Source organism: Ahaetulla prasina, chromosome 1 (genome assembly GCF_028640845.1).
Source record: "Ahaetulla prasina isolate Xishuangbanna chromosome 1, ASM2864084v1, whole genome shotgun sequence".
Taxonomy (NCBI): domain Eukaryota; kingdom Metazoa; phylum Chordata; class Lepidosauria; order Squamata; family Colubridae; genus Ahaetulla; species Ahaetulla prasina.
The window spans coordinates 376883553-376905069 of NC_080539.1; the positions used below are offsets into that span (position 1 = coordinate 376883553).

Sequence of the window (21517 nt, forward strand, 5' to 3'; positions counted from 1 at the left end):
GCCACCAGATATTGTAGGCGCTCCATCGCTGGAGGTACTGTATTTAAGAAGAGACGGGAAAGTCACTTTTCTGATATGGTATAGGTTCTCCTGCTTGAGCAGGGGGCTGGACTAGAAGACCTCCAAGGTCCCTTCCAGCTCTATTCTATTCTATCAGCTCTTCTAATTGCTGGGTTGGGTGTGGCAGACAGGTGGCTGGATTTACCTGGGATCCTGCAACTCAGCCTGGGGTCTTCTGCATCTAGACCAGGGGTCTCCAACCTTGGCAACTTTCAAACTTGTGGACTTCAACTCCCAGAACTCCCAGAACTCGGTTCTGCAACCCAACAAGAAAGACACAGACTTCAGAGGATAATTAGAACTGCAGAAAAAATAATTGCTACCAACCTGCCTTCCATTGAGGACCTGTATACTGCACGAGTCAAAAAGAGGGATGTGAAAATATTTACAGACCCCACGTATCTTGGACATAAACTGTTTCAACTCCTACCCTCAAAACAACGCTATAGAGCACTGCATAACAGAACAACTAGACACAAGAACAGTTTTTTCCCGAAGGCCATCACTCTGCTAAACAAATAATTCCCTCAACACTGTCAAACTATTTACTGAATCTACACTACTATTAATCTTCTCATCGTTCCCATCACCCATCTCTTTCCACTTATGACTCTATGACTGTAACTTTGTTGCTGGCAATTCTCATGATTTATATTGATATATTGACCATCAATTGTGTTGTAAATGTTGTACCTTGATGAACGTATCTTTTCTTTTATGTACACAGAGCCTATGCACCAAGACTAATTCCTTGTGTGTCCAATCACACTTGGCCAATAAAAATTCTATTCTACTCTATTCTATTCAGAGTTCCACAGCCAGCAAAGCTGAAATCAAGGTGCAAGCCAGTTGGATTTTGATCGTGTGACCTGCAGGGATGTTGCCATGGTCATAAGTGCGAGAACCAGGCACCAGTCTCTTTTTTCCAGTGCTGCTGGTTATAAGTCGAGGCATATAAGTACCTGGGTACACTGCCCATGAGTAATGCTTTCCCTTCCATTTTTCCCTTCGGCTGCTAAAGAAATTCTCCAACCGACAAAGCAGTCGTAGGGGGAAATCATAAACCAGAATAAGAATTTGGCGTGGATTTGGGAGCGGAAAAAAAAAGGGATTTATTGTATTGAAACGTATTTGGAAAATTGGATTTATTCTGTATCCTTCTCAGGTGTCTTTCTTGGCCAGGCCCGGGAACAGGACGAGTCTGTTCCTTCTTCTTCCCTTTGGGACATGCCTGCAAGATTTTTGGGGTGCAGGGGGACCCTGTCTCCTTTGGGGGGACCCCCTCTCTCCCCCTCCAAGAAATAAAGGGCTACCGGGGAGGAGTGGGGAGAGCAGGAGGGGTTTTGGCCAAGTTCCTTGGCCCAGATCTGCTCACCAACTTTGGGCCAGCTGAAGGGAGAATCAATCCCCATTTCTCTCCCTGCCGAATCCTCTTGGGTTGGCCAAGATCAACGCAGGGAAGGGGGCCTGGCTGGCTCTCCCACGTCTTCGGGGCGGGATGGGACGTGCCTCTTCAAGGTTTGGCCTCCGAAGACAATCTCCTTGAAGGGGGAATCGCCCGCCAAATGATCCATCACGCAGACAACCGGGGCTTTCTTTCGCTCCGTTTTTGCTGGAGAAGATTCAGAGCTAGGAAATAATTATCTTCCTTCCTCATCAGGACACAAAAAAAGAAGAAGAAGAAGAAGAAGCAATGTGTATCTTGGCGTAATTGGACAAAGACGCGAGTGTCTTGTTTTGCATGCTCCACTCCAACCAAAAGCCAAGCCCAGACAAGTCATAACATAACATAATAACAGACTTGGAAAGGACCTTGGAGGTCTTCTAGTCTAACCCCCTGCCAGGCAGGAAACTACACCAGACAAATGGCTATCCAACATTTTCTTTAAAATTTCCAGTGTTGGAACATTCACAACTTCTGCAGGCAAGTCGTTCCACTTGTTGATTGTTCTAACTGTCAGGAAATTTCTCTTTAGTTCTAAGTTGCTTCTCTCCTGGATGAGTTTCCTCCCATTGCTTCTTGTTCTACCCTCAGGTGCTTTGGTGAACAGCCCGACTCCCTCTTCTTTGTGGCAACCCCTGAGATATTGGAACACTGCTATCATGTCTCCCCTAGTCCTTCTTTTCATTAAACTAGACATGCCCAGTTCCTGCAACCGTTCTTCATATGTTTTAGCCTCCAGTCCCCTAATCATCTTTGTTGCTCTTCCCTGCACTCTTTCTAGAGTCTCAGCATCTTTTTTACATCGTGGCGACCAAAACTGGATGCAATATTCCAAGTGTGGCCTTACCAAGGCATTATAAAGTGGTATTAACACTTCACGTGATCTTGATTCTATCCCTGTTTACACAGCCCAGAACTGTGTTGGCTTTTTTGGCAGCTGCTGCACACGGATGGCTCATCTCTAAATGGTTGTCGATTTACAACCATTCGAACGGCCCGTTCACCCCCCTCTCCTCTTGTATAGCCACAGCAGCTTCCTCTGCACTCAGCTGGACTACTGCCATGCGCTGGAGGTGGGGCTGCCTTTGAAGGCGTCCTGGGAGCGTGTCAATTGATCGGAATAGAACTGGAAGGAAAGGCCTTCTAATCCAGCCCCCTGCTCAAGCTGGAGACACTATATCTGTGATGGCGAACCTATGAAACGTGTACCACAGGTGGCATGCAGTACCCTGTCTGTGGGCACGCGAGCCCCAGTTCAGCTCCGCCATGCATGCATTCATGTCTCCCACCAGCCAGCTGGTCATTGGGTCTCTGCCACATATGTGTGGGGCACAGGGCACATGCGGTGGGGCCGCATGTGCATTGCATTTTAGGGTGCGCACACGAGCATTTTGGGCCCTCGGTCCAGGAAAGGTTAGCCATCACTGCCCTATACCATTCTAGACAGATGGTTGTCCAGTGTCTTCTTAAAAACGTCCAGTGATGAAGCACCAACAACTTCTGGTGGCGAGCTGTTCCACCGGTTAATTGTCCTCACTGTCAGGAAGTTTCTCCTGAATTCCAACTCTTTGTTTAGTTTCCATCCGTTGCTTCTTGTCCTGCCATCGGGTGCTTTGGAAAAATAAGCTGACCCCCACCCTGCTATCATGTCCCCCCTAGTCCTTCTCTTCGTTAGACTGGCCAAACCCCAAATCCTGTCCTTCCTATGTTTTAATCTCCAAGCCTTTAATCGTCTTCCTTGCTCTTCTCTGCACTTTTTCCAAAGTCTCAACATCTTTTCTGTAACTTGGTGACCAAAACTGGATGCAGCATTCCAGATGTGATCTTACCAAATGTCTGTCCGTCTATATCTACCTACCTACCTATCATCCATCCATCCATCCGTCCATCTACCTACCTACCTACCTGCCTACCTACCTACCTTTCTATCTCTCTCTCTCTTTCTCTCTCTCTCTCTCTCTCCCTAACTTTCTATATATCTATCTATCTCTACTTACCTACCTACCTAACTACCTTTTTCTGTCTCTGTCTCTCTCCCTACCTACCTTTCTCTATTTATCTAACCTATATTTCTCTCTCTGTCTCTGTCTCTCTCTCTCTGTCTCTCTGTCTCTCTCTACCTACTAACCTACCTATCTACTTTCTCTAGCTAACCTACCTACCTACTTACCTATCTTTCTCTCTCCTTGGGATTAAAAGTTCACCCGCCTTTAAGCTGTCTGGGGGATTCTGGGAGTTCAAGTTGAGAAACACAGCTTTTAAGAGATCGTTTGTTGTGTACTTTCCTCATTTGGAAATTCTTTGATAAGCGGACGTGAGAAAGTGAGGGTTCTGTGCAGACACTGGTTAATATTTAACTACAAGGAACTGAATTAACTTCTGTTAAATAGCCTTAAAATGGTTTGTCGGAAGCTTCTCTTAATAAAACAACCCATCTATCAATTCTGGGTCCTTGCCTTGTCCAGGAGTAAATCGATACTCCCAGCCCCCCTGGTGGGGATTTCCTAGACCTATTGCACCATCCCTCTTCCCTCCAGCCCTCCAATTCCCCTCTTTTCATTCCCCTGCTTTCCTGGAAGATAAAATGGAAGATGGGGCCCTCTGGCCAATCAACACAGATCTTAGGGTTGTGATCTCCTTGTGGTTTTCTATTCAAGAATCAACCCAGCCTAATCCTGTTTTGTTTCTCAGACCAGGTGAAGTTGGATGAGCCTACATCTCTCTCTCTCTCTCTCTTTCTCTCTCTCTCATTCCCTGTCTATTTCTCTCTCATTCCCTCTCTCTTTCTCAGTTTCCCTCTCTCTCTCATTCTCTCTCTCTCTCATTCTCTCTCTCTCTCTCTTCACTTATCATTCTTTCTCTCTTCATTTCTGTCTTCACCAAAACATCATGTGAAGTCTTAGTACCACTTTATAATGCCTCGGTAAGGCCACATTTGGAACACTGCATCCAGTTTTGGTTACTATGATATTTAAAAAAACAACAACGTTGAGACTCTGGAAAGAGTGCAGAGAAGAGCAACAAAAATGATTCAGGGACTGAAGGCTAAAATATACGAAGAACAGTTGCAGGAATTGGGGATGACTAGTTTAATGAAAAGAAGGACCAGGGATGACATGATAGCAGTATTGCAACATTTGAGGGGCTGCCAGAAAGAAGAGGGGTTCAAACTATTCTCCAAAGAACCTGAAGGCAGGACAAGAAGCAGTGGATGGAAAATAATCAAGGAGAGAAGCAACCTGGAATTAAGGCAAAATTTCCTAACAGTGAGGACAATTACGGTGGTCAGCGGAACTCCTTGCCTCCAGAAGTTGTGGATGCTCCATCACAGGAGTTTTTTAAAGAAGAGACTGGACAACCGTTTGTCTGGAATGGTACAGGGTTTCCTACTTGAGCAAGGGGTTGGACTAGAAGATCTCCAAGGCACCTTGCAGTCCTGTTGTTCTGTTTTTCTATGAAGGGCCCAATGCAGAAAGGGAAATTTCTGCATGGGAATAAACCCATCCTTTTTCATTCTGAGTTGGAAGGCGAACGCTACACGGGAGGGGGCTTATGTTGAAAGACTCGGGAGAACCGTCGGAGTATGATGGAGAAACTTCGCAGGGGTTCGGTGGTGCCCACAGAACAACTGTTTTTACTTAAGAGTCTGGAAATTAAAGGTGGGGTGGGGGGTGGTGGAGGGTCTTGGAGAGAGAGCCAGTGGGGCTGTTCTGTTTTTCTGCCAGAGATCCTGGTCTTCTCTCTCCCCCCCCCCCCCCACCACCACTCTCCCCCGTTTTTTGCAAAATGTCTTCAAGCTTTCTAATCCTGGCCTTTTCCTAAACATCTTGACAATGTCTCCTTAACAGACAGATGGGTGGGGGACGAGGGGGGGGGAGAAACGGGACTTAATTGGAAAAACAGATCCGTCAACACTTCCCTCCTGCTTCCAGACTCAGCCGCCTTCCTTGAGTTTCGGAAAGTTTTAAATCAAAACGAAGGGTTAGCTAAAGTGAACTGGCTTGGTTGCTCGCCTGGTTGTAAAGGTTGACCTCGCTTACCGATCGCCTTGTTTAGCGACGGTTTGAAGTTAGGACGGCGCGGGTCAGGGGCTGGCTTGGACCCTGGGATATGGTGAGTTCTAATCCCGCCCTCAGGCATGAAATCACCAGGCGATTGGAGCTCTAGTCTTGTCTTCGGCAGGAAAGCTGGTTAAGGGATTTTGGGCCAATCACTGGGAGATGGTGAGTTCTAGTGCTGCCTTAGGCATGAAAGCCAGCTGGGTGTTATCAGGCCAATTACCAGGAGACAATGAATTACAGTCCCACTTGAGATATGACTATGGGACAGTAACCAGGAGCCAGTTAATTATAGTCCCACCTTAGATATGACTTTGGGACAGTAACCAGGAGCCAGTGAGTTCTAGTCCCACCTTAGACATGACTTTGGGACAATCACCAGGAGACGGTGAGTTCTAGTCTGATCTTAACCCTGGAAGCCAGCTGGGTAATTTTGGGACAATCACCAGGAGACAGTGAATTGTAGTCCCATCTTTTTCATAAAAGCCAGCTGGCTGACTTTGGGCCGATCACCAGGAGATTGTGAGTTCTAGTCCTACCTTAGGCACAAAAGTGAATTTAGACCAGTCCCTCTCAGCCCAGCCCATCTCGCGAGGTTATTTTTGTGGGAGAAAGAGGAGCAAGGAAAGAAGTCCAGAGGCGAGAACCATCTCCTGAGGCTGTGTGTGTGTGTGTGTGTGTAGGGGGGCTCTTGTCTTACAACCGTTCATTTAGTGACCATTCGAAGTTACAACGGGACTGAAAAAAAAGGGGACTTATCCCCGATTTTCACACTTACGACCCTTGCAGCTTCCCTGAAGTTATGCCGTTGAAATTCAGGCGTTTGGCAGCTGAGTCACATTTATGACGGTTGCAGGATTCCTGGGGTTACGTGATCCCCTTTTGACCGGCAAAATCCATGGGGATGCCAGATTCACGTTACTAACGCAGCAGCTGCAGTGATTCACTTAGCAACGGTGACAAGAACTCTATAGATAAATTAAGAAATAAGAAAGGAAGGTCATAAAATTTATTTATTTATTTATTTATTAATTAAATTTTTATACCGCTCTTCTCCCGAAGGACTCAGGGCGGTTTACAGCCATAATAAAAAAAAAACAGCAATATACGCATAAAACCATAATTTAAAAAACTTATTATACAAATGGCCGAATTAAAACATTTAAAATAAAACCCCGAATTATAGAATGTTAAAACATTAAAACTAATTAAAATCCTATTAAAATCCTATGCCAGACCTGCGCGAACAAACAAATAGGTCTTCAGCTCGCGGCGGAAAGTCCGAAGGTCTGGCAGTTGCCGGAGTCCAGGGGGAAGTTCGTTCCAAAGGGTGGGAGCCCCCACAGAGAAGGCCCTCCCCCTGGGGGCCGCCAGCCGACATTGCTTGGCGGACGGCACCCTGAGGAGACCCTCTCTGTGAGAGCGTACAGGTCGGTGGGAGGTATTCGGTAACAGCAGGCGGTCCCGTAAGTACCCTGGCCCTAAGCCATGGAGCGCTTTAAAGGTAGTCACCAAAACCTTGAAGTGCACCCGAAAGACCACAGGTAGCCAGTGCAGACTGTGCAGGAGTGGTGTCACATGGGAGCCACGAGCGGCTCCCTCTATCACCCGCGCAGCTGCATTCTGAACCAACTGGAGCCTCCGGGTACTCTTCAAGGGGAGCCCCATGTAGAGAGCATTACAGTTGTCCAAGCGAGAGGTAACCAGAGCATGAGTGACCGTGCATAAGGCATCCCGGTCAAGGAAGGGGCGCAACTGGCGGACCAGGCGAACCTGGTAAAAAGCCCTCCTGGCGACGGTCGTCAAATGATCTTAGAAAGACAACTGTCCATCCAGGAGGACGCCCAAGTTGCGCACCCTTTCCACTGGGGCCAATGATTCACCCCCAACAGTCAGCCGCGGCTGCAGCTGACTGTACCGGGGTGCCGGCATCCACAGCCACTCCGTCTTGGAGGGATTGAGTTTGAGCCTGTTTCTCCCCATCCAGACCCGTACGGCTTCCAAACACCGGGACAGTACTTCGATGGCTTCGTTGGGATGGCCTGGGGTGGAAAAGTACAGCTGCGTATTGTCAGCGTACAGTTGGTACCTCACCCCAAAGCCATTGATGATCTCACCCAGCGGCTTCATATAGATGTTGAACAGGAGAGGCGAGAGAATTGAGCAAAGTTCCATTTTAACAATTGTCTTGCTTAGGAACCGAAATTTTGGGCTCAGTTATGGCCTTACGTTGGGTTCCACAATCAGCACTGAGAGAAAACCAGTCCCAGCCTTCTCAGAATCCCAGTGTTGGGAAGGACCCCTGAGGTCATCCAGCCCAGCCCCTGCTCTAAACGGGATTTCAAATTCAGGGGTCTGCAAAGGGGTGCTTGGTCATTTTCTGTGGGAGGGGAGTGAAGAAACCCACCATCTCTGGTGACCTCCTGAAGTTCTTTCTCTCTTAGCGAGGGATCAGAAGGAAGGAAGGAGAAAGAAACTTCCTAACAGTGAGGACAATCAACCTGTGGAACAGCTTGCCACCAGAAGCTGTGGGCGCTCCATCCTTGAAGCTTTTTAAGAAAAGACTGGACAGCCACTTGTCTGAAATGGTAGAGGGTCTCTTGCTTGAGCTGGGGGTTGGACTAGAAGACCTCCAAGGTCCCTTCCAGCTCTATTCTGATAGATTAATAGATTCCCTAGTCCATCTGTCTGGTAAACTTGCAAGATTCATTTTTCCCGCCATGTATATGTATACATGCAAACTAGACTGGGTTGTTTCTCTGTGTTATATAATATATGTGGGTATATACATATTTTTTTATTTTTTTATTTAATTTTTTATTTACTTATCAAAGTGACAATCAAGTTCTTCTCTTCTCTTCTCTTCTCTTCTCTTCTCTTCTCTTCTCTTCTCTTCCCTTCTCTTCTCTCCTTTCTTCTATACTATTCTATTCTATTCTATTCTATTCTATTCTATTCTATTCTATTCTATTCTAATTCTCCTCTTCTCTTCTCTTCTCTTCTCTTCTCTTCTCTTCTCTTCTCTTCTCTTCTCTTCTCTTCTCTTCCCTTCCCTTCCCTTCCCTTCCCTTCCCTTCCCTTCCCTTCCCTTCTCTTCCTCTTCTCTCCTATATTCTATTCTATTCTATTCTATTCTATTCTATTCTATTCTATTCTATTCTATTCTATTCTATTCTATTCTATTCTATTCTATTCTATTCTAATTCTCTCTCCTCTCCTCTCCTCTCTTCTCTTCTTCACCTTCAGTTCGAATCCGCCTTCCTGGGATTTGAATTCTGTACTCGGAGGAAGATCTGGCCAGAAAAGGAGCCGCTCAGCTTCCCTCCATTTTTTCTCCTCAAGGCTAAATCGGGGTGGGGGTGGGGGGGCTGAGCTCATGTATTCTTAGCAACTGAAGCACATCAAAATACTTCCTTAAATAACCCCTAGGGCAGGAAACAATATGTCAGAGCCCATTAAAATTGAAAAACCATTTCCCCTCAAAGTGGCAGATTGGGGAAGAAAGGAACCAGAGCACTCGTTTTTTTTTTAAAAGGGGGGGGGAAGAAGAAGAAGAAAAGCAACAAGAAGCCGAAACAAAGTCCTTTCCGAGTGTTTTTTCCGTCAGTGAACAATATCCTCTCTTACATCTTTGCGACGGGCCTACAAGGTAGGACAGTTGGATTACAGGGAGTCCGCCACCTAACGACTGTAATAGAGGTCAGAATTTCCATCCTAAATCATGACCCTCACCCAGGACTCGATTAATAGAAATAGAATAACAGAGTTGGAAGGGACCTTGGAGGTCTTCTAGTCCAACCCCCTGCTTAGGCAGGAAACCCTACATCTGGGTTGCTACAGGTTCACTCCGGTTCGGTTGAACCGGTAGCGGTGGTGGTGGGAGGCTCCGCCCACTTGCCCGGATGCTTTTATGCATTCGCAAAAGCATTGCATGCGTGAGTGTGTGTGTGCTCACGAGCAAACCGGTAGCAACGGGTTTTGAAACCCGCCCCTGCCCTACACCGCTTCAGACAACTGGTTCTCCAACATCTTCTTAAAAACTTCCAGTGTTGGAGTCTTCGCAACTTCTGGAGGCAAGTTGTTCCACTGACTTATTTGTTCTAAATCTAACTTGTTTATGATTTCAACCACGGTGAAAAAGTCATTATAAAATCAGGCCGAATTCACTTCAGAACTGCCTTGCTTTCAAAATACGATCAAAACTAATTTGGTCAACTGATATAAACCTGAAAACTGAAAACTGCTGCCTTGCTTAGCAGCGGAAATCCTGTTTTCGATGGTCGGCGTAATTTGAGGACTACCTATACCGCGAAGACGGTCCCTTCCTCTTCCCTCACCGTGGATAATTTTCATTACAATCGCCAGGATGATGGAAACCAGGTTTTTATTTTTATACGGCATCTTCAAACTTTCCATTGTGGCCCAAGCTACGCCAGGCTTAATCCTCTCCTGAATTTTATGCTGGGGTTTGAAACGGGGTAGGCAAAAAGAATGCATTTCTGTCTGGAAAATTACAAAACTGCATTTTTGTTGGGAAAATGGCATTTTTGCTGGGTACAAAGACGCCATAAAATTCTAGGAATAGTCACAATAAAAATCATGTATTAAATTTCTACACTGCCCTGCTCCCCGCGACTCGGAGGGGCATAGAAGCAAGGTCTGGTGCTGTCAGATTGTTGCAGGACAAGTCAACATGGGCAATTCGTTGTGGGGACAACTCACTGCGGGTGCCTGGATGGAGATCTGGGTAGGCAAGTGAGCGAGCAGGTGAGCTATCAACTCTGAAGCTGACCTGGCTGAAGCCATCTTTTCCTGCCTCATAGTTGCCACAAACTTTGAAAGGGGGAAGGGAGGGGGGGAAGCTGGGAGGGGGCCGTGGTAGCTCAGGCTGTAAGTAGCCTGTTATTAAAACACAGCAGCCTGCAATTACTGCAGGTTCAAGCCCGGCCCAAGGTTGACTCAGCCTTCCATCCTTTATAAGGTAGGTAAAATGAGGACCCAGATTGTTGGGGGGGCAATAAGTTGACTTTGTAAAAAATATACAAATAGAATGAAGACTATTGCCTTATACACTGTAAGCCGCCCTGAGTCTTCGGAGAAGGGCGGGATATAAATGTAAATAAATAAATAAATAAAAAAAGGCTACCGGTCAAAACAAAAAGTTTTCTCGTGGGAACCAAGGTCATCATCCCAAGAGATGGCAAGTGAAGGAGAGGAGTGACCAAGCAGCCTCCCAGCTACCTTCATTGGACAATGGGATCGGTGACACCTGGGGAAGGAAATATTTGCTCTTTTAATGAGGGGAAATTAAACTTTAGTTTTGCGGGAAATGTTAGAGTTGGTTTTCGCTAGCTATGCTGATATGATGTGTCCAATAAACATGTCCTTGCCTTGGAGTTCTGCTTTGGGTGGATGCGTTACTCGGAACCCTGACATGGGCACAGTGACTGTGGCGGCCGGGGGCTTCCCATTTTCACTTCCCCCACAGGAAGCTCCCATCTGCCACTTCCTCCCTGCTGCCTGCCCTGCCCTCGGCCACCACTGCCGAATAGTCCGAACTTGGAACGCCCTGGAACTCAGCATGGGAGGCAATGGTGGCAGTGGCGAGGAATGTAAAAATGCAGGATTCAATCTGGGTCGGTCACTGGGACCAGTCTTCTGAGCTTTCAGATTCATTTGGGGAACTCTCTCTAGCAGAATGTGTGCTGTTCAAGGTGTGGTATTTATATGGTGCCTGTCGTGTCCCCCTTCCCCTCCGACGACCGGGTTTAGGAAGTCCGTATCAAGCGTGGCAACGAAGCCTCTGCAGCTTTGCCAAATTCCTTTCAGATTTCTCAGGGCAGGCGGGAATCCAAGTTGTGACTTCAGCAAACGAAAGGAGACTTTGCTTGACTCAAAGTTGCTTGACTCAAGCTGATCCTTTATATAGGCTGTGGGGTGTAGCTCTATGACTCAGCACTTATCCAGGCCTGCCTCTCCCTTCCTTCTGCTGACGTCGCCTCTCAGATCTCCGGAAGCGGGGATCCGTCCACTGTGAATTCTCTTCCTCTGGATCTGCTGCCAGAAATTCTAGCACGTGGCTGGCTCCCTGCTCACACGCTGTAGGAGTGAGGTTTGTTTGTTCATTCCTGACATTCTGTCCAGGCATGGGGCCAGGGCTGGGGGCTGGAGGCATGCCAGGCCATTCCTCTTCATTATCAGACTCTGAATCTGATAGCAGGCCCAGGAGGCGACAGGAGGGGCCCGGCTGAGGAGAGGAGGGAGGACGAGGCACAACAGTGCCTGTTGTATGTGGCTTTTTAGATGCTGATTGGTGCCTGTTGATGGCTGGCTTTTAAGTTGTTGGCGGTCATTTGCTTGTGCTGCCCAGTGTTGTGGTTCGCTAGCAGCCTGCGGAGCTGGCAGCAGAGTTGGACAGTGAGGAGGCTGGGGAGGAACATGGGCCAGTCCTGGAGTCTGGGGAAGGCTCGGACGAAGGCTCTGCATCGAAGCCAGAGATGGGGCCAGGGCCGGATGACAGGTATCAGCTGCCTTCGGAGTCAGACATCAGTGAGGCAGATGAACTGCTGGAGCCTGTTCCCAGTGTGCACATGCGCAGAGCTGCCAGAGGCAAGAACAGTTAAGACAAAAAAGGCGACTTGGGAGTAAGACTTGGAGATTATTGGCCCCGCCCCAATAAGACATAAAGGAGGAGCAAAGGCACATGAGCTTTTGCAGGAAGCAGCTTTGTTCATGCTGGTTGGTTTAACTTCTGAAGCTCCATTTTGACTCCGTGCTCCGTGTGGCCTTGCAAAGGAAATTGCCAATTAGGTCTTTGGCAGCCTCTCAAGGGAGATAAAGGTGGGTGCTTATCAGCCTTATCCCAAAGGACTGTGGCAGACGTCTGTCGGACTGTTTACAAACTATTTGTGACTCATCACGGGCTGCGAATGAACAGAATTCACAGCCGTTGAAATAAAAAGAGGGTTTTTGGGACTAATCGTGTGCGTTTTATTGTCTCAGGAAGTCTAGGTGAGAACACCGAGCCCTCACCTTCTAAATACTTGATAGGCTAAGCAAATCGACCTCCTGTTGACTGACGAAGGGTCCGTTTCCCAGGCTCCAATAGCTTCCCTGGCTGTTTTTGTGCCTGCTCATCCAACAATCTTAATAGCTGCAAAGTTGATATACATTGCAGTGTGAAAATGGAAAGCCCCCAGCTGCAGCCACTGTTCACTCTGCTCACCCACCCAATCCCTTGCCTACAGTACCTGCCCAACTGGCTCTCCATCCGGGCACCCGCAGAGAGTTGTCCTCACAACAAATTGCCTATGTTGAATTGTCCTGCAATGACTCGGTGGAAGTGAGTTGGCAGAGGCAACTTGGCTGTAGCGAGGGGGCCGCCCCTGGTTGCGTGCCTCCAGATGGCCACCCCGAGTTGTCCCAATGTCCCATGAAGCATCCCCATGGACACATGATCAAAATTTGGGAGCTTAGCAACAGGCATGTATTTACGACGGTTGGAATATCCCAGGGTCACCAGTTGTAACCTTCACAACTGGCTTAAGCAAAGACAACGGGTGAAACTGGATTAGCTTAATAAACCCACGAGCCACTTAATAACTGCATGTTTCACTTAACAAACATGGCGGCAAAGGTCATAAAATGAAGCCAAACTCTCTTAACAACTCCCTTGCCTAACAAGCAGGCTGCACTGGCTACCTGTGGCCTTCCGGGTGCGCTTCAAGGTGTTGGTGAACGTCTTTAAAGCGCTCCATGGCATAGGGCCGGGTTACTTACGGGACCGCCTGCTGCTACCGAATACCTCTCACCGACCCGTGCGCTCTCACAGAGAGGGACTCCTCAGGGTGCCGTCGGCGCGACAGTGTCGTCTGGCGACACCCAGGGGAAGGGCCTTCTCTGTGGGGGCTCCCGCCCTCTGGAACGAACTCCCCCCAGGACTTCGTCAACTTCCGGACCTCCGAACCTTTCGCCGCGAGCTTAAAACTTACTTATTTATCTGCGCTGGACTGGGTTAGTTTTTTAAGTTATGGGTTTTTTTAATGGGTTTTATCTCCAAATTTTAATTGTGGCCAATTTAAATAAGTTTTTTAATTGTATTTTAATTGTATTTATAGTGTATTGTGTATTTTTACTTGGCTGTGAACCGCCCTGAGTCCTTCGGGAGAAGGACGGTATACAAATTTAAATAATAAATAAATAAATAAATAAAACAACAGAAATTTTGGTTCTCCATTGTGATTGTAAGTCAAGAACTGCCTGTCCATAAATCATTTTATTTATTCATTTTTCTTTTATTGGCCTTTGTAGAAGCTTTTGCAGGAGGAGTAAAAATAAAGTCAGAATGGAAGCCTGTGATTAAAACCTTACACTTTTTTTTTTTTTTACAAGTGTTATGACTTTTTGGAAACACGCACACACACACCCTGTATAACCTGGGTAAAAATCTTTCCTTGATAGTTTTCAATAGTTTAATAAACCCCGTAGCAAGCAAGCCAGAGAAAGCCATGTGCAATGACTGAGGGCAAGAAATAAATGAATTTATTCATTCATATGCTGCTGTTGTGAAAGGCAGAATCTAACATTCAGCGGGGTGAAAGAATATACAGCAGGTGCTGGAAATCCAGCAGGTTCTGACAGATTCTGGAGAACCGGTAGCGGAAATCTTGAGTAGTTCGGAGGACCAGCAAATACCCCCTTTGGCTGGCCCCAGAGTGGGGTGAGAATGGAGATTTTGCAGTATCCTTCCCCTGCCAAGCCCACCAAGCCACGCCCACAGAACTGGTAGTAAAAAAATTTGAATTCCGCCACAGATACACAGCCCGGGAAAATGAAACAAGTTCCTTTGTAGTCAGGTGTTTCTGCAAATGTGACGCCGTTTTCTAGCAGGGGAGGCGGCTGGCTCTCCCCACCACAGACTCTAAGCCAGTGGTCACCAACTGGTGGTCCGTGAGAAAATTTTGGTGGTCCCCAGAAAAATTATTTGCATTTTTTATATTGACTAAATAAAGGGTCATCAAACTACGGCCCCTGGGCCAGATACGTGCAATGAACGTTTGTGTTGCTGCAGAGAGTCTCCCCCTTTGGGGTCTTTTTGTGTGGGTCGGAGGGAGACAGAAATTCCGACTTGGGGTCTGCTTCAGCCTCCTGGTTCAGGGCTTTGGGCAGAGGCTGGAGGGAAGCGCCGCTGGTGGCGAAGAACCGGAGGGCCTCGTTCCAGTGGGACTGCCTCATGGCCTGGAACTGGCTGACCATCTCAGCCCGCTGAGCCTCCAGGCGCCAGCACCTGGCCTTGCACTCCCTCAGGTCTTCCCTCTGCTTGGAAAGCCTATGCTCCTAGTCCTCAGTGAGGTGCTTCTGCTGAGCCTCCTTCTCAGTCAGATCAAATTTGAAATGAGCTGTTTTGCCAACTTTTTCTTGTGGTGGCTGCTTAGCTCTAACAACCGCTTTCCGTTGGGGCCCTAAAGAGCCCAGGCGGGCAGGCAGGTGAGGAGTGGCGAGTAGAGGCTGGCAAGGTGCCCCTCGACATGAGTGACATTGAGTTGGCCACGCCCAGTGGTGGGATTCAGCCGGTTCGCACCACTTCGGGAGAACCGGTTGTTAACTTCCTGAGCAGTTTGGTGAACTGGTTGTTGGAAGAAATCATTAGGGCAGAGAACCGGTTGTTAAATTATTTGAATCCCACCACTGGCCACGCCCACCCAGTCACATGACCATCTTGCCACGCCCACCCAGCCGGTCATTAAGCAGATCATATTAGTGGTCCACAGAATTTAAAATTATGAATTTAGTGGTCCCTGAGATCCGAAAGGTTGGTGACCCCTGCTCTAAGCAAGTTTGCATTCGACAGGATGGAGTGGTGGTGGAGAAAAAGTCGACGCTGGGTGCAACTTCTTTGGATTTTGCCGATGTGGCATCCTCCGGGAGGACAGGTGGAATTAAGCCTGTTGCTTTTGACTGTCTTCCAGATTTCCAATGTCCTGACTGGGTCTAAGATGAAGGTATGGAAGTTTGCAGCCATAGGCACTATGGTTTTCGGCTCCATGCTCTCCGTTTTGGTTTGTAGAGACATGCTCAGCCGGAGCCTCAAATCCGCTGCCTTCCCTTTGTCGCTGTTCTCCAGAACTGCTGCCACTGACGCCTCCTCCTCCTCTCCTTCGTTGGCCCAGGGATCCAGAAGATTTCCGCGGGAGCTGGGACGCCGCAGGTCGCTGATCTCCCAGTGTAAGTCATTGTGTCTGATCCTCCTTTTTTCTCTCTGGTGCAACGGGTGTGTCCAGGAATGGGGGACATTGCTTCCGAGGGGTTTTATCCCACTCCGAGGGTCTGCAGCTGGCTGATCTCAGCTGATCTTCTACAGGGAGTCCCCGACTTACAACCGTTCGTCGAATGACCGTTTGAAGTTACAACATCACTGAAAAAAAATGACTTAGAATTCATTTCACACTTACAACCCTTACAGCATCATCATGTGATCAAAATTCAGATGTTTGGCAACTGACTTGTATTTATGGCGGTGGCAACGTCCTGGGGTCACCTGATCCCCTTTTACAACCTTCTGACATGCAAAGTCAATGGGAAAGCCAGGCTCTCTTGATTACTGTGTTACTAATTTAACAACTGCAGTGATTCACTTAACAGCTGTGTCAAGAAAGGTCGTAAAATGAGGCAAAACTCACTTAACAAATGTCTCACTTAGCAACAGAGATTTTGGGCTCAATTATGGTCGTAAGTTGAAGACTACATGTACTCTTAAATGCCAGTTGCCCTCAGGCTGTTGGTCTGTGTTAGGCTATTTAATTTAGAAGCTGGAGCAGTATACGTTGGGCCACAACACACAGTTGTAATTGATTGGTTGGAGAGTGCTGGTTCATGCAGAAGGCAATCTAAGCTGTGATTGGTGGCTGTGGGTGTAAAAAGGGGAGCTTCCCTTTTTTCCCGCCTTTTTCTTCTGTTTATACTTTTTGATTTACCTCACGATGTTCCTGTGTTTCCGATTATCTAGTCTGCTCATGCATGAGGCAATCTATGCTATGATTGGTTGCTGTGGGTGTAAAAAGGGGAGCTTCCCTTTTTTCCCGCCTTTTTCTTCTGTTTATACTTTTTGATTTACCTCACGATGTTCCTGTGTTTCCGATTATCTAGTCTGCTCATGCATGAGGCAATCTATGCTATGATTGGTTGCTGTGGGTGTAAAAAGGGGAGCTTCCCTTTTTCCCCGCCTTTTTCTTCTGTTTATACTTTTTGATTTACCTCACGATGTTCCTGTGTTTCCGATTATCTAGTCTGCTCATGCATGAGGCAATCTATGCTATGATTGGTTGCTGTGGGTGTAAAAGGGTTCCCCCCCTTTTTTCCTCGCCCTTTTCTTCTGTGTGTTCTGTATATCATTTAGATTTACCTCATGATTTTTCTATGTTCTATGTTTTTTCTATTTAGTCTGATCATGCATGAAGTAATCTATGCTATGATTGGTTGATGTGGGAGTTTCTTTTTTCCCCGCCTTTTTTCTTCTGTGTATCCTTTTTGATTTACCTCATGATGTTTCTGTGTTCCTGATTAACTTGTCTGCTCATGCATGAGGCAATCTACACTGTGATTGGTTGCTGTGGGTGTTAAGGGGGAGTTTCCCTATTTTTCCCTGCATTTTTCTTCTGTGTGCTCTGTATATCTTTTGATTTTATTTATTTATTTATTTATTTATTTGTTTGCTTGTTTATATTTCTATACCGCCCTTCTCCCGAAGGACTCAGGGCGGTTTACAGCCATATTAAAACAATATTTACAAACACTAAAATGATTTAAAAAGAAATATTTAAAATTAGGCTGATTCCTTAAAACCCATTTAAAATTCCCAATTAAAACTATCAGGCCAGTCCTGCACGATGAAACAGCCATGTTTTCAGCTCACGTCTGAAAGTCCGGAGATCAGGTAGTTGGCGAATACCAGGTGGTAATTCGTTCCAGAGGGTTGGAGCCCCCACAGAGAAGGTCCTTTCCCTGGGGGTCGCCAGCCGACATTGTCTAGCCGACGGCACCCCAAGGAGGCCCACTCTGTGGGAGCACACTGGTCTCTGGGAGGCCGTCGGTCGCAGTAGGCGGTCCCGTAAATAGCCAGGTCCCATGCCATGAAGCACTTTAAAGGTGGTAACCAGTACCTTGAATTGCACCCGGAAGATCATCGGAAGCCAGTGCAGTCTATGCAGGAGTGGTGTTATATCACGCCAATTGCCTGACCTTCGGACTTTTCGCCGGGAACTGAAAACTTATTTATTTATCCAAGCAGGACTGGCCTGATTTTTAAATGCTAAATTTTTTAAATTCTTAAATTTTAAATTTTAATTGTATTTTATTGGGTATTTTATATGGTCAATTGGACGGTTTTAATTTCGGCCTTTTTGGAATAAGTTTTTTAATTGTTATTTTAGTGTGTATATAAATTGTTTTAATGCAGGCTGTACACCGCCCTGAGTCCTTCGGGAGAAGGGCGGTATAAAAGTTTAATTAATTAATTAATAATAATAATAATAATAATAATAATAATAATAATAATAATAATAATAATAATAATAATAATAATAATAATAATATGGGAGCCTCGATTAGCTCCCTCTATCACCCGCGCGGCTGCATTCTGGACCAGCTGAAGCCTCCGGGTGCCCCATGTAGAGAGCGTTACAGTAGTCCAGACAGGAGGTGACAAGGGCATGGATGACTGTGCATAGGGCATCCCGGTCAAAGAAGGGATGCAACTGGCGGATCAGGTGGACCTGATAGAAAGCTCCTCTGTCGACGGCCGCCGTTTGATCTTCCAATGACAGCCGTGCATCCAGAAGAACGCCCAGATTTTGGACCTTCGCTGTGGGGGCCAATGAGTCGCCTCCCACAGTCAGCGATGGAATCAGCTGATTATACCGGGATGCCGGCATCCATAGCCACTCGGTCTCGGAAGGGTTGAGCCGGAGCCTGTTTCTCCCCATCCAGACCCGCACGGCCTCCAGACACATGGACATCACTTCGACGGCTTCGTTGGGGTGGTTTGGGGTGGAAATGTACAGCTGCATATCATCAGCGTACAGATGACACTGCACCCCCAAACCACGATCATGATTTACCTCATGATGTCCCTGTGTTCCTGACTATCATTTCCGCTGTGAATATAGATGATAAATACATTTGTTTATATAAAACTACAAGTTTGTGTCAGTGTCTCTGACTTCATCTGGACACCTGATGCGCAATTCCCTGATATTCTGGCGTTGTGGGGCTTGTGGTTTGTCTGAACTGGCTTCTGGATCCTGCTAACAACATGGCTGCACACATGAATGTCACTACAAGTAGTCTTCATCTTACAACCATTCGTTTAATGACTCTTCAACGTTAAAATGGCACTGAAAAAAGTGACTCAGGACCAGTTATCACACTTTCGACCGTCGCAGCATCCCTTACAGTCACATGATCAAAATTAAAGTGCTTGGCAACCCGCGTGTATTTATGATGGTTGCGCTATCCTGGGGTCACGTGACCACCATTTATAACCTTCCCAGCTGGCTTCTGACAAGCAAAGTCCATGAGGGAAGCTAGATTCGCTGAATAATCCCATGGTTCACTTAACAACACTGATCTGCTTAACAATTACGGCAAAAAAAGATCGCAAAATGGGACGCAACTCACTTAAGAACTGTCTTCATTAGGAATGGAAATTTTTGCCTCCATTGTTGCTGTAAATTGATTAGCAGTTTCCTGATATTTCAGCTGATTTTTTTTAAAAAAAGATTTCTCTTAAAGGTGGACATTTAGAACAGAACAAAATAACAAGAGTTGGAAGGGACCTTGAAGGTCTTCTAATCCAACCCGCTACACAAGCAGGAGAGCCTATACCATTTGTGACAAATGGCTGTCCAGTCTCTTCTTAAAAACCTCCGGTGTTGAAGCACCTACAACTTCTGGTAGCAAGCAGTTCCACCGGTTAATTGTCCTCACTGTTAAGGAGGTTTCTCCTTAATTCCAGATTGCTTGTCTCTTTGATTAGTTTCCGTCTGTTGCTTCTCGTCCTGCCTTCAGGGGCTTTGGAGAATAGCTTGACCCCCTCTTCTTTTGGGGCAGCCCCTCAAATATGAGAAGATGCTATCATACCCCCCCCCCGACCTTCTTTTCATTAAAATAGACAGACCCACTTTTCCGAAAGAAACAGACATCTAAAACAGAGATAATCAGTTAATCACACCAAGATTGCCGCAAGGAAAGACCCAAATCTAGTCCAATTAACTGCTTTGCAGAAGGGTAACCCACATAACCCTTTTTGCAATTAAATCCAGATCCTGCCTCCCGAATCAGTGGAAACAAAGGATCAACTGAAATTCGGGCTGTTTGAGCAGAAAACAAAAGGCTGGGATACATTTGGCTTTTTTTCTGCGATTTGTGGTGGGCTTTTATTTGGATTTAATTGTACGCTTGCAAAGGAATGAGACTCGTACGAGAAGCAGCCGATTAGGGTGGATCTGCGTAGGTAATTAAATCAAACTTCGAAGGATTAAAGAGCGCTTTTGAAAGGCTGTAAGTGCAGCAGAACAATTCAATTCAGAATAGAGCCAGAAGGGACCTTGGAGGTCTTCTAGTCCAGCCCCCTGCTCAAGAAGTAGATCCTATGCTATTTCAGACAAGTGGTTGTCCAGTCTCTTCTTGGAAATGTCCAATGATGGAGCACCCACAACTTCTGAAGGCAAGTCATCCCACTGACTAATTGCTAGGAATTCCTAACAGTTAGGAAATTTCTCTGTAATTCCAGGTTGCTTCTCTCTTTGATTAGTTTCTGTCTGTTTTTTCTTGTCCTGCCTTCTGGTGCTTTGGAGAATAATTTTACTCCCCTCTTCTTTGGGGCAGCCCCTCAAATACTGGGAGACTGCTATCGTGTACCCCCGGTCCTTTTTTCCTCTAGACTAGCCAAACCCCAAATCCTGCAACCGTTCTTTATATGTTTTAGTCTCCAGGCCTTTAATCATCTTAGTTGCTCTTTTCTGCACTTTTTCCAAAGTCTCAACATCTTTTTTGTAACGTGGTGATCCAAACTGGATGAAGTAGTCCAGCTGCTGTCTTACCAAGTTTTTACAAAGCAGTACTAATACTTCTAATACTAATACTTCTAATACTCTAATGGCAGAAAGTGAAGAGGAACTAAAGAGCCTCTTTATGCGGGTGAAGGAGGAGAGTGCAAAAGTTGGCTTGAAACTCAACATTAACAAAACTAAAATCATGGCATCTGGCGCTCTCAATTCCTGGCAAATAGATGGGGAAGAAATGGAGGTAGAGACAGATTTTATTTTCCGGGGCTCCAAGATCACCGCACATGGGGACTGCAGCCAAGAAATTAAAAGACGCTTGCTCCTGGGGAGGAAAGCTATGGCAAATCTAGACAGCGTACTAAAAAGCAGAGACATCACCCTGCCAACAAAAGTGCGTACAGTCAAGGCTCTGGTTTTCCCAGTTGCAATGGATGGCTGTGAAGGTTGGACCATAAGAAAGGCTGAGCACCGAAGAATTGAGACCTTTGAACTCTGGTGCTGGAGAAGACTCCTGCAAGTCCCTTGGACTGCAAGGCGACCCAACCGGTCAGTCCTAGAGGAAATCAACCCTGATTGCTCTTTAGAAGACCAGATCCTGAAGGGGAAACTCAAATACTTTGGCCACCTAATTAGAAAGAAGAACTCACTGGAGAAGAGCCTAATGCTGGGAACGATGGAGGGCAAAAGAAGAAAGGGACGACAGAGAACGAGATGGCTGGATGGAGTCACTGAAGCAGTTGGTGTGAGTTTAAATGGACTCCTGGGGATGATAGAGCACAGGAAGGCCTGGAGGAATGTTGCCCATGGGGTCGCAATGGGTCAGACATGACTTCGCAACTAACAACAACAACAAAGATAGATAGATAGATAGATAGATAGATAGATAGATAGAT

At 46.6% G+C, this 21517-nt stretch overlaps 1 protein-coding gene across 4 annotated transcripts in view; it reads left to right on the forward strand.

The window, feature by feature from the left end:
• Positions 1-21517, forward strand: part of NRTN (neurturin) — a 62907-nt gene that overhangs the window by 33095 nt on the left and 8295 nt on the right. For 2 of the 4 annotated variants that reach the window (XR_009152780.1, XM_058163731.1), the window contains one exon: positions 15686-15786. Coding sequence is in view for 3 of the 4 variants with exons in the window: in XM_058163731.1 (XP_058019714.1) it covers positions 15686-15786 (101 nt within the window). In the remaining variant the exon portion in view is untranslated. Of the gene's footprint in view, positions 1-15530; positions 15787-21517 lie in introns of those variants that run through there. The other 2 variants (XM_058163729.1, XM_058163730.1) reach the window with 1 other exon arrangement.